This window comes from Wyeomyia smithii, chromosome 2 (genome assembly GCF_029784165.1).
Source record: "Wyeomyia smithii strain HCP4-BCI-WySm-NY-G18 chromosome 2, ASM2978416v1, whole genome shotgun sequence".
Classification (NCBI taxonomy): Eukaryota; Metazoa; Arthropoda; class Insecta; order Diptera; family Culicidae; genus Wyeomyia; species Wyeomyia smithii.
This window is the reverse complement of record NC_073695.1, coordinates 230,710,380-230,723,813: the sequence shown is the minus strand read 5'-3', so window position 1 is coordinate 230,723,813 and position 13,434 is coordinate 230,710,380. Positions and strand designations below refer to the sequence as shown.

At 35.5% G+C, this 13,434-nt stretch overlaps 1 protein-coding gene across 1 annotated transcript in view; it reads right to left on the bottom strand.

Moving 5' to 3' along the window:
* Nucleotides 1-12,288, bottom strand: part of LOC129722543 (neural cell adhesion molecule 2-like) — a 355,465-nt gene extending 343,177 nt beyond the window's left edge. Inside the window, exon 1 of the mRNA XM_055676054.1 lies at nt 10,943-12,288. Within this exon, the coding sequence (XP_055532029.1) occupies nt 10,943-11,033 (91 nt within the window). The 5' untranslated portion in view covers nt 11,034-12,288. The remainder of the gene's footprint in view (nt 1-10,942) is intronic.
* Between the last annotated feature and the right edge of the window lie 1,146 nt (nt 12,289-13,434).

The window sequence follows — 13,434 nt, the reverse complement described above, 5'->3', positions numbered from 1 at the left end:
CCCTAAATTCGGTTTCTGGACCATTGTGCATTGTCAAAGAAATTATTCATATTGTAAACGAGTCGAGATCAAATATATTCTGAGTTAAAAAATTCTGAAAAACAGATAAAACAGCAACAGGTAGCAATACTAAGAAAACATTAAAAACAGAAATGACCCAAAAAATGTGAAAAAGCCGGTAATGAATGTATCTTCATGTAAAACGGCGTTAGTTTTTAGCTTTACTTTCAACTTTTTTTCAAAAAAAAAAATTTTTTTTTTGTATGTAGGAAAACTGTTCCTTGATTCATCTCAGCACATATATTCATCTTATACGACATGAAAACACAATTGAAAATAGGAAAAAATGCATATTTTCTAACTAAACCAATCTACTAATCCATGGAATGGATTCTTCATAGTTCAATTTAGATTTCTCATAACGAAGAATTCTTAAAAATACACCAAAAAGCTCTAAATTTAATATTATAGTTGTGCATCTGCACTCGAAAATTCATTTATTTCAATCACTTACCTCAGAAAACTAAATCCGCGCATTACTCTATACGACTACAACGGAACTCGTTCAGTAGCCAAAAGTTTTTTTCATCACTAGCGGACCACTTTTTATTTTAATCACTAAACAAAATCACTCACTACACTAAGAATACTTTAATCTTTCAAATGTTCACTTCACATTTTCTAAAACAAGCCTGAATTAGCAGAAATATAAGAGATATTTTTTTACAAACCCTAAATTTCAACTGTATGTAATTCCATCTGTTTTCACTGCTTTGAAGAAAATCAAAAGTTGCCAAATCAGTTTCTGTTTATACGAAAAAGTCATACTGGAAATGTCGAATAATTCCGACATAATTGACATAAATCGACAGCACTGCAGTAGTTACCTAGGTTACCAATTTTGCACGTAAACAACTACAGCGGAGAAGGATAGGTAACCTACTACGACGGTCTACGGCTACGTTCATTTATGATAATGTGATTCATTCATGACTAATAGTGTGATGAATATGGGGACGTCGTGAGATGAATAATTGTGCAGTGATTTAAGTTTTGAGATGGATATGGAAGCGTTGTGAAAAATGGTTTGTTTTACAAAATTCAGGATAAATCTAGCTAAGTTTACTAAATATACAATGCTGGGCGGTTTTATAAGGGCACGTAAGTGTATTTTGTTAATTTGTTCAATGATTTCGTGAAAATTTGCAGTTTTATCCGTGCATTTTTTAATGAGATGAATAATGGAACAAATACCCTGTATGTATTTTTGGAAAGACAAAATTATTGTTTTGTTTGCGAAGACGTCACACCTGTCAAACAAACCGTTTTGGCTCTGAAAATTTTTGCATTTATCAATACCTTCCCAAAATAGCATTTTTAAATAGCGTCACAAAATGGCATCTTCTGCCCATAGAAACGTCTATGCAAAGTTTCAACCAAATCAAAAGAGACAAGTAGAAAAAATATAATGAAACTGGGATTTTTTGTGTGGAACTGCTCACATTTTAAACCAAATCTTCAGAAAAATATAAGAATCGTTTACGAATGCCTTTCGAATGTAACTAAAAAGATACAAATCCGATAAACCGATAGAAAATTTAGTGGGTAACCGATTTTTCTAAACACAAAACTGTTCTACTAAATCCAGGCTTTTGGGGGCCCGGGGCAGATATATTCGTGGGGCCCTTTTCCCCTTAGAACATTGAGAGGTAAGATAATTGCAAATTATGAAATGAATTCATACTTCACTTCATTCACTTTGTTTTCCAATCTGTTATGTCTTCGAGTGGTGGTTGCATGTCTGTCCTTGGACTAGGCGGGGGGACCTTGAATTACGTCTTACAGCAACATTCTGAATTTGGGGTGCATCGAGAGCGTTAGAAAATGGTCTATTTTCAAGTGCTTATAACTTAGTCAGTTTCCAATGGTTCTCCTTTATTCTTGCAGCAAGCGATTCGAAAATTAGTTGTACTTACAACCTATAGAATTGTTCCATTACTCTGCATGTATGTAAAGAATATTTACTTACCCTATGCTATCCTGCTAGGGTTAGCTTTCGCTGATGTTACGTTTCAGAAGAAATTAACTTCCTTTTAGGGGCTCATTAATTTATAACTCCCTATACATAATAAACATTTCTAGTAGCCTAAGTTGTATAAATTACATAAAAAGTGAAACAAGAAATTTTAACCAAGTATGAAGCAAAGATGTTGTTTCAAAAAAAAAAAATTCAGTTTGAACTTTAAACTATTCTGAATTTGCTTCAAAATTATTGGCAATGCGTTGTATTTTTTCGGACCTAAATTTGAAATTCTGTTTCAACTAAGCAGAAGGTAACTGAATTAAGTTGTGAAAATGTTCGCTATGAAGAGTTTCGGAACAAACATTTTAGTTTGTTTGGTAGTTTTCAGACTAGAGCTTCAAAATCAAGAATCAACAATCATGTGTTGAATACAATTTTTTCAGCATCTGTTGTGAAGTATTTGACTTTTTCCTAAGGAGGATTTGCAGGTTCGACCCCAGGCGATGATAAGATAATCAAAGCATGGATGGATATGAGAAAAGAAAAATTTTGAATGAACGGGACACAAAATGATGTACTCGGCGCAATACTTTACGTTGTGAAAAAAACCCTTTTTTCGATACACATAATGTGTTTGAACCGACAAAGTGTTGTGTACAAGATTTCAATTTCAATTTATTAATTTACATTGTAACGTAAAGGCTACCTGCGCGTTACTTAGTTTTCCACAACAATAAACTTAACTAACAACAACCTTAACTAGTAACATAAATTTCAGTTCCAATATTCGAGACAGCCCCGTTTAAGAACTGTTTCAGAAGCTGAGCGTTTAACAGCAGGGGGTATCGAGTTATAATTAATCACACCTCTAACAAACAGTGAATTGAAATAGCAAGTCGAGTTGTTAGGAGGAATTATCAGGTTCTGCACGCGACACCCTTGGGATGGCAACAGCTTTTCGAAGAGTACCGATGGGGATTGCTTGCTGATAAGCTTGCGCAAGATCAGCTCTAAATCTTTAAACGATATAGCTTCTTCGATTGCACATGAGTTGGACATAACATTTTTTTTGCATAGGTATTCCGGGGGAGCGAAAAAACATATATTTTGTTTTTGATGGATTGAGTGGAACGAGGTGAGTTTTTAAAGTTCTGAAAAAATTTTCAAACCACTATTCATATTACGAGCTCTAAGTTCAACATTGCGTTGTGGGGAGAAAATAGCTGTATACAAACAGATCCCACGTCTGTCAACCGGAGCTTGTACAAGTCATTGACATGCAAAATAATTAGAAGCGGACCTTTATTTCTTCCTTGCGGGACACCCACTTCAACAGGAACAATGTAACATTTACGCAGATCAATAACGAACTATTCTTTTCCTGATAAATAGCTACGGATTATATCGTTTGCAATATTCACAACTCCGAAGCATTCAAGTTTATTCAATAGAACGGAGTGGTTTAATTTATCAAATGTGTTTCAAAAATCTAAAAATAGGGCACCAACTACTTGTTTTGAATCTGTTTGTAAGATAACATCATCCAACAGTTCCACAATTGCTGTAGATGTAGTGCTTTCTCACTGAAAACGATACTGTAGATTATGCTATACGCAATGTTTATAAAGAAAATTTATAATTATATTAAGAAAATTTTTTTCATGATTTTTATAAATACTGACAGCGTTGAAATCGGACAATAATTGCTCGAATCGTAGATGTCGACAGATTCGAAACGGGAAAACACCCTTGCACTTCTCAACATTTTATTGAAAGTTTCTGACAGAATTCGGGAGAAAATAACACAATTGTATTCAACAATATCAGAGAAATGTTATCGGAGTCGCAGATTTCGTTTCGTACCAGATTCTCGATTAACAGCGTAACTTCATTTACTGAAGCTGGAGCTAAGAAGATGAGCAGCGAAACCTCGTTGTAAATTTTAACACGGATCTACCTAAGGATAATTTTGTATAGATGCGTTCATTTGTTGACCTGTATTAGCAAAGAATATGTTGAATATTTCGCATATTTCTACGTTATAGGGTAAATTGTTACTTTTCACAGCAAGCGCTATTGATTCAGATTTTACAGGATTTCCTAAAATTTTATTTATATTTTTCCACATATTCGCTCAGGGAGTATTGCTCAAAAGGTTCTCATGTGGTTTTAAAGATCTCGAAGGTGGAGGTCATTTAGATTCCGCTTTATCTCGTTCAATATAATTGTTATTGATTTTGATCAACTTCCACGGACAAAAATTCTCCTTCGTATTGATTTGTTTTTTTTTTTATTACCTTTGAGTGTTTTTTTTTAAAAACGATTCGTAGGATGAAGTGATTTCGAAAAATTGATTATCTACATCGTGCATCATTATTGTGTAGAAATTGTTTGAACTTCACACCAAGCTTGTGGTGATCAACCACAAATTTTAAATAAGAATCAACTTTTCCTTCCATGAGAATTGAGTAACGTTATTTGGTCACTTTCATCAGAAAATAGCGTCTTTTCTTGATCGTGCAATATTATCAACTTTATGTGTAAATGAAATTTAAGGAGTAGAGCTAAGTAAACTGAACCCGGCCGACCATACATACGACCTGACGAAGAGCTGTCAGATACTATTTCATAGAGAGCTGAGAATTTTGTACACAACGTTTACAAAATACATTAAAGATTTTATTATTGATTAGAGATATCCGAGAGCATTAGAATTCAGCGTTTTTTTTGTTGTCAGAATGTTAGATGAAAAAACACACAGTTTCTATATTTTTTCTTGGGAAACTGTGAATTTTCTTTGCAAAATTTCAAAAATTTTGAGAGGCAAAATGTTTAGTTGTTGAGGAATAAAGTTTAGAATACACAAAAACATTCGATTTTCAAGGTTTTGGTGCGGAATAAGAGAAAATATTTTTTTATGGTTAACTTTAGAAGCACAAAATGTTTTGATTCCAAGATTTCAAGATTTTCGAAGAAATGAGGTTTTGAAATAGGTATGCAAAACTGTTGGAATGATTTCGAAAAGGATTTTCTACACTAGAAAAAATTCAAATGATTAAGATGCTTCAATTCTACGATAAAATTTAAAAAATTTAAAATCGAGATATACGAAATACAGTCATCCCAGTATCATGGGCCAACTAGTATAATGGGGCAATACACTTTGTATTGGTTTCTAACGTATGTCAATAATTTGTAATAGTCAAATTTGAGTTTGATGAACGTTGTTGACGTTCACTAAACTTAAATTTGACTATCGCAAGTTATTGAAATATGTTAGAAATCAATGCAAAGTGTAGACTAGCCCATAATACTGGGATGACTGTAGTTGATGTATTATTTTTTTGTGATTTTTGTTTTGTGAGGTAAAAGAAAATTCAAGTTTTTTTAGCCTTTTTTGAAAAATTTTCTCCTAACATATGAAAAATTGCGAACAATTCCAAGCAAGAGGTGGCATTTCTCTTTTTACTACATAATTCGAATTTTGGGATTGTCGAGTGCTCTTGGATAAAAAAAAAATCATAACAAGAACGGTTTGTGTAATCGGTAAAGTGTCAAGCGAAGCTGTAGGTTATAATTTAGTCCTTCGAAAAATTGTACACTGCAAAAAAGTTTAAAAAAATATTTTATTCTAGAAAATGTACAAAAGCAAAGCTCTGATGCAACATTCTGTATCGGAACTCGTGCTTCTGTTTCATTATACACGTACCCCAGGTTGAGAACCGGTGGTCTAGTGTTCAGGTTAATCGCGGAGCTAGCGCTTCGATCCAACTGACACTAACAGTCTCTACCGAGCAAGGACTCGAACATACAATGACTGTCTTGTTAGGCCAGTATCGTACCTCGAATCCAGCTGGGAGAGCTCTAAAAAAATGTTTATTTTTATTTTTTTTTTTAGTTCGAATAACCATCAATATTTAGCTAAAACTTTGTGGTCTTCATAAAAAAAATTGAAAAATGTACATTTTGAAAAATTCAACTGTTTAACTGTTTATATTTTCCAAATGATTTTTTTCAAGAGTTTATATATTTGTTTGGAAGGATAAAACTGTCTTCTACGACTTTGCCGAAGACTTTTTTTAAGTTTTCATTACTCAATTTTCAATTAACCCTCTAGTGCCCAATGCCGCCTTTGGCGGGCTTCAGTCAAACCTCTAAAAAGTTTCAATAAATATTTTAAAAGTGTTTATAATGATTCATAGTGATTTTACCGAAGCCCGTCTAGAGATTGATTTGGGCACTAGAGGATTAACCATCATTATGCAAATAATATATCGCAGTTTTTGAAACATATAACTTACAGAAATATAACAAGAAGATAATAAATTTAGAATACAGGAAGAGGTGAATATTATTTCAATTCAGTGGGAGTTCTTAAAATCTGTTCCGAAACTGCAAATGCTTCTACCAAAAAAAAAAATTTGGAAGGCTTTAAAAGATAAGAAGGATAAAAAATTGGAAGATATAGAAGGTTGTAACGGTGAAGATATTAGAAACGGAAAACCAAAACGGTAAGAAATGTAAAGGAAACACAACAGACGGAATGAAGAAAAAAAAATGATGAGAAAAATTATCAAGTGAACGCAGATACGAACGATAAATATTGTAATTGAAATACGGATGATAACAAAATAAAACTGGAGAAAATTAAAAATTAAAAAAATATTGTATTACGGAATATTTTATTATCATTTTTATCAACAGACATTCCAGAGTTAGTTGATTTCTTTGACGAATGATAGGATAGGAAAACTTCAGGGAGGCTGCGAAAAATGTAAGGTGAAGTTGGGGCTTATTTATATTAGAAAGTAACAATAAATAAAAGGGAAATAAAAGTAATGAAATCAAGCGGTGAAAGTGATATGAAGAGCGGAAACTGTAAACAATGATAATAATGGGACAAAACAGAAATGGTAAAGCAGTTGGAGGAAGGGTAGAACTGTAGAATGTTTAATGATCGGTTAATTTTTCATCAACACATACGAATAATTATTATCAACAAAAATCATAAGAGTCGTATGCAAAGCCTCGACCACAAGGTTAACGAAGAACTACATAATAATTTTGTTGATTTTTAACTTGTTAAGCTGCTATTTGGCGGATTCCGGCTGAACTAAGGCTTAATAAGATGTTATACAACGAAATTGTTTGCTGAATATGTTTATAATTTTGTGTAGAACAGGAATTGGAGTGCTGCCGAATTTCAGTTTGCACATACATCACTGAACAGGAATGGAACAAACTCTCTACAACGCAAACAAATTTCAACAGTCAGAGTGCATGCAGATTAAAATAGCATTTTACTTTTAAGTCAAGCGTAACATGTGAAAATATTTAATCTTCAATAATTTGTTTGTTGTCTTTATAAAGACAGTTGTTGTTCAATTTCATATTAAGGCCAGAGAGGATGAAGGCATTTTTCTGATAACACAATTGAAAGCTGTTTTTACACTGAAAATTTGACTGCCCATATATTTTGAATGTCGGCATTCCAAAACATTAGAGTGTTGTCAAAATACGGCAACTTTACATTAGAGGAAGCGCCGGCTAATGTACCTACTACTAATGCAGCTCGGTACTGCATGGAAATTTTACTAGAGGAAGTGCCGCTGGCCCTGCCAATATCGCTGCTGCTGCGGATGCTATCCGCTGCCACAGCAGCTGCTGTTAAGTAAGGACCAGGAATGTTATCTGCTCAATTCAAATGCACAAAGAGTCAACTTTTCGTTTTTCACATTGAGGAGAACGCCTGCAGCCGTTGAGAAACTCACCAGCACAAAGAGGAATGACGCGAACGAAAAAAGAGATATGATAGTGCACAATTTCGCTCTTTGTTTCTCTTTGTATTGAGAAATTGGTTACGTCGCTTGCCGCCAGCGCTAGAGCATGAGACAAAAATACAAGCGTACTCTCATCTCTATAATCTTTCATAGTATTGTGGTAATTACAACTGTCAAAGGCAATGTGTTTAAGACCGGGGATTACTGTGTCTAAAATTCTCATGTGTTTTGTGTTTTTCATTATTACATCAATATATTTTTTTTGTTTTGTCACAATATTATTAAAAACAGTATATGTAACCTTCATTGCCTATAAAGAGATATTGGTTTTTTTTTTTTCAAGTGAAATGTTTGTTGGTTTTGTGATGAGAACGTATCAGAGCTTAAAAATATGATGATGTGCTTTAGCTTGGCTCCTGCGTTTCAACCATCCCGCGGGGGCATTTTCCAACCTCATCATTTGATTTACACGTTTTACTAGTGATGCCACATTTGCATCTGTATTATGAAGTTCAAAAAATCTTGTCACCTTGATAAATTCATGCACACGCTTACGCGAAGTATATAAATATAATAAACAGGCTTCTTTTTTTCCTCTGACGGTGGCAAGGCGCGCTGTCTAAATACATTCTTGAACAAACATGTCAAACGAGTACTCGCCGTTTTATTCCTCGAACATATTTTGACATTTTTTCTTGAAATGAGAATAACGTACGTTGGGTGAGGATATTTTGGAAATAATTCATATCATTGATCTTGTTATAATATTTCTCAACTTAGATAAAACGAAATACACAGAAATAGTCGATAATAACATCGCCAAACGAATGACAGTGTGCAAATCTTTAACGCGCGAATGTCGAATGGCTATTCTGTTTTTTTTTTTTTGTATGAGAGGCGACGGTTGTTATACATTTACGAGCGAAAGCCTACTGTGACGCACGCTAAGGAAGCGAAATTAAATAAAAGTGACCGTTTACAAGCCTGATAATGAAACAAGCGTTGCAACATTTAAGTTGATTTTTTTTTTCAACTATATCACGAAGTTTAATTTGCGATCAGGAAAACTAAAAAAATCTGCATAATTCTGTATTATTTCCAAAAAATCTGTAATCTGTATATGCTGATATCTGTATGGAAAATACGTAAAAAATATGTATAAATACAGATAAAACTGCATATGTGGCATTACTGGTTTAACTAAGTACACCAGCGCGAGTGGAAGAATATGAGATTAATTTTCCATTCGGAAAAATACCAATAACCAGTACATCGTACAAACCAAAACGAGCTCCACTAAGTTCCGCAAAGAGCAACTTTGTGTAGAGGAACAATTTACTTTCTCTTTGTGTAGGTTTCTCAATCATCTGTGCACTCAGCGCAAGAAAGAAGTCAAAGTAACAAAGAGAAGAGCACACGACTTGAAAACAAAGCAGCGAATCAGAATTTCTCTTTTCTCTTTTTTCCTCTGAGGAGAAACCATCCCTGGTAAGGACTGTTGAAGTCGCTGTGTAGAACTAATATGAGCAGTTTCTGCTGAAACAGGCTATTATATAGGCCAAAAACGTGTTTGAATTGTTTGACTTCAATGAATCAAGTGTTACTTTTAAAAATAGACTTAAGCGAATGTTATAATGTGTTAGCCTTAAGTTCTAGATTTACTATAGTTAAGCTTAGTCAGTGTCAGCTTTGTAGTATTAATGTGCCATTGTTAGACTTAATTCATGGTTTGTAAATGTTAAATCAAAAGATGCGGGGTTTTTACGCGCACTTGAGGGTTTCGCAAGGAATTCCTCAAATGGGCTTTTCCCCGCCACATTTCATTAAGACCTAAAAAGTCAGATGAAGAATAAATAAATGAATAAATAAATAAAAGTACATTCTGAATTATTAGGTCTATAATCCTGTCGACCGTGCTTAGGAAAGCAATCATATAACGACCAATCAGAGGTCGAATTTTGCGTTATGACCAGGCTTGGCAATTTTCAATAGTACAATAGTTCGAATAATAAAAGTACAACTTTCTGCATTTGGAAGGATTCTTGGAAGATTTTCCAATCTATTGCTGCAAGTACAAGGGAAATCCATCGAAAACTAACCGATTTATTAGCATTTAAAATTGGACATATTTTTCACTTTTTCCGGTTTTAGATTTTCATTTTACATCCCTATGTAGCCGAGTATGTTGTAGCCGAACTTTCTGAGAGACGTAATTCTACGTCAAAAGTCAGGTACCCAATTATGTTTTTATAATACACTCAAGCTTGTCTGTTTTTTTTTTTTTTTCAAAATAACAGGAAAAAAAAATGCTAATGCTCTTCAGATGAAGATCAAAATCTGCTCTAAACCAAAACTTATTTGTAGAATGTATCGGAAGAATAATAAAACACGAAAAAATGAGAATATCTGAAAGTGACTGGAAAATTGTGTGCTTATTATGCACTGAAGCTTGGTAAGAGCTCGGAGTCAGTGGAAAACATGACCGCAGAGCGAGCATACATTAACAGCTTAGCACTAATGGTACGTTGGCAGATATCATCCTAATGCTATTTTTTGCTTTCTTTCTGACTTATATTAACACACATGGAAAAGGATTTACCAGGAACTGCTAAAGGCAGAGGTAGATAATCCTATGCATGTCAGAGTTCAGAAAAATAATTAGTTGAAGTACGTTGTTCGATGCTATATACTAACATTCCGCTGTTGGAGCTTACCCAAACGTAAAAAATACCATCGAAATATAACGAAATAATTTATTGGCGTTTATGATGATTAATGTTTTTTGTGAAGTTCATAACCTAAACGAAAAATATTTTTTTTTTTGGTACGCCTTTGAAAGTTCAACAGTTGATAGTTTATTGGCTCTCAAAGAGTTTTTTGATAAATTTTACAGACGAATACACATACTATATCCCTTATTTTCGTTTGTTGACAACTTGTTGATAATTTATTGTTTATTTTTCTCAGGCCCTGACATTTGCTTTACTTTCAAATTGTCAGCGCCCTTGTTGGGTTACTTATCTTATCTTCTAAAGTAGATTCTATTTATTTTTTTTATTTCTGAGTATTTCGACACTTCTCGCCAAATTTCTCTCAGCGCAAAATGCTCGCGCATTCGCTGCAGTAAACTCCAGCTTACCTTTTACTAGCAGCATTACCAGCAGCAGCATCCAGTGCCAACAGGCGGTGGTCTGCCGTCGTTGTCGTTTATCCAACATTTTCGGTAACATTTATCGAACGTCGTCGTCGTCGTTGTCGCTTGGCCGGCCGGTGTTCGGTCAAAGTACACACTCACAAAAATGACTTTTTCGCTACCGCTGTCACCACCGACGGGGGGCGGAAGTGGCAGTAGTTGTTGGGCCGCTTAATCCGCTGTGTTTGTTTTCAACCTCAATATTCTCAGCCTGCGGGTTTTTCGTGTTTTCAACAGTCAACCTTAATCTCTTCAATCTTTTCACGTTTCACCTCTTCGGATCGATGCAATCCGGACGCAAAGCCTGATGTTACCGGAACTTATTTTTTTTCTTTCTCGTTTTTCCACTAGACAAGCTTGGAGCTGTAAGCGAAACCGTTTGCTCCACACTTTAATCCGATATTCCTTGTTTCTGATTTAATTTACACTATCTGATGCAGTAGTCTGGAAAGGAACCGGAGGCAGCTAGACGGAACTTTTCCACTTCGACAAGAACGAACTCAAACTTAAGAGGAAACAAAATCCTTCTCACAAGCGCTCCTCTTTCACCATCCGGGCCAAGGATTAATCTTCGTCGGATCGAATTTTTTTTTGTTTGCTTGTGACACTAACCGAAACTTTTCGAAACAGGACACGATAGCTTGTCGCACAACGGGAATTTTCTCTTATCAATTTTCCAGCAAGTGGTTTCGAAAAACTAGAACACCATCAATTAATATTCTCCGATAGTGGAACTTTTCTCTTCTCGAAGATCCAAAGACAAGATTCACTGTTGTTCGCAATGGTTTCTCAGAATAGAATTAAAATGCTCGTAACTAATTAACGATCTGATCTACACGATGGATGGAAAGTATTTCAAACACTACACTTTTTGCACTAGAGAATTATATCCATGTTCGGTGCTTCTACGCCAGAAATAAAATAATCTACAACCATCATCAATCGGATGGTAACGCAATAAACTCTCCTCCAGCAGCATTCACATGTGCCGCAGCATCTCGACCGCTTCCACAACTATCACTCCAACCGACTGCAGCAGCACTTGGTATTCAGCGCCACGTGAGCGGAAGGATTGCATCTGAATATCGCCTACAGCAGCACAGAGAGCGGCCTGACTTCAGAGCACCGTGTCACGCACCAGTCCTCCGATGAATGTTCCGTTCGATACAATTAAAGCGAACCGACGATTTTCAAATACGCACCGTATGTACCGTCTGTTGGACAGGAGCATCCGAGAATCCGAGCAACCGATCCGATCGTTCAACCCTCACGCGATAGACTGACTGCCGTATTCCGCTGCCGGCCGTTCGGTGCTTACACTCTGTGGGTTGTTCTGGTGAACGGTCGCCAATTCGAGCAGTGACGGAAACGAAACTGAGTCCTGTTATGCTGCGACAAAATTCAGTTCGGTTTTTCACTCAGGAGGAATGAACTGCTCGAATTTATAGACCAGTTCACCCACCCTCGTGGTAGGAACATAACATCGCAGTGAACGGATCGAGAGGAACGAAAATCTAGATCAAAACAAAACGCGCGTCCTAATGTTCTTTCCCTGTACCGTATGCTGAGCGCATAATGATGAATTCTATGCTGACAGAGGAGAGCGTGCGCTCTGATGCGCCGCATAAACCACCAAACCAAAATGCACCATCTGCTAGACGGCGCGGCGGGCGGCTGCAGTTCATTTGCGATGTTTTTTTTTTCGCTCCCGTGCGTGTGTGGTGATTTCCGGCAAGAAAGGGACAGCAGCGGTGAAACGAAAGTGAACAGAATGACAAATGGTAACTTTTGTCCTTTTGCGTCAGTTGTTGTCGGTAGGGTTCAATAATAGAGTAAAGCGATCTGTCAGCTGTGAAACCTAATCGAACCAATCACACTCCTTGTGACTGTTGTGGGTTCTGAAGAGTGCACTTGACCATGTGTGTATTATATGTTATTTTTAGCTTGGACCCCTTTTTTTTAAACGGATTCAATAGAGCCGAACTGAATAATTAATATACCTTGTTTGGGTATCATTTGTTTATCCTTTTTTTGGAATAACAAAAAATGAACAGAATGCAATCTGAATAATATATCAGTTTTCGAGACCAGTCCTCAACATGAATGGCGCTGGTGGTATCGTTATACAAAAATTGTATGCCAGGCAAAACTTCGTTGATATTTTTCTCGTATAGTATTTGGGCGAGGGTTCGTTGCTTCAACGTTATGTTTACGAGAAAACTCATTTGAGTCTCTGAAAAAATGTTAGTGGTTAGGGGCACTAAAATTCACAGGAATTAGTAGAAATCTATAATCTTTCTTTCTTTTCTAGTTTGAGCTTAAGGGCTACGCCTGTGTTGACCAGTGTAATATTCGATAAATCTCTCATATTGAAATTTTACAACAGCATTTTACTGTACTGATAAATCGATTATATTTCATTTCAGAATCAAAAACGA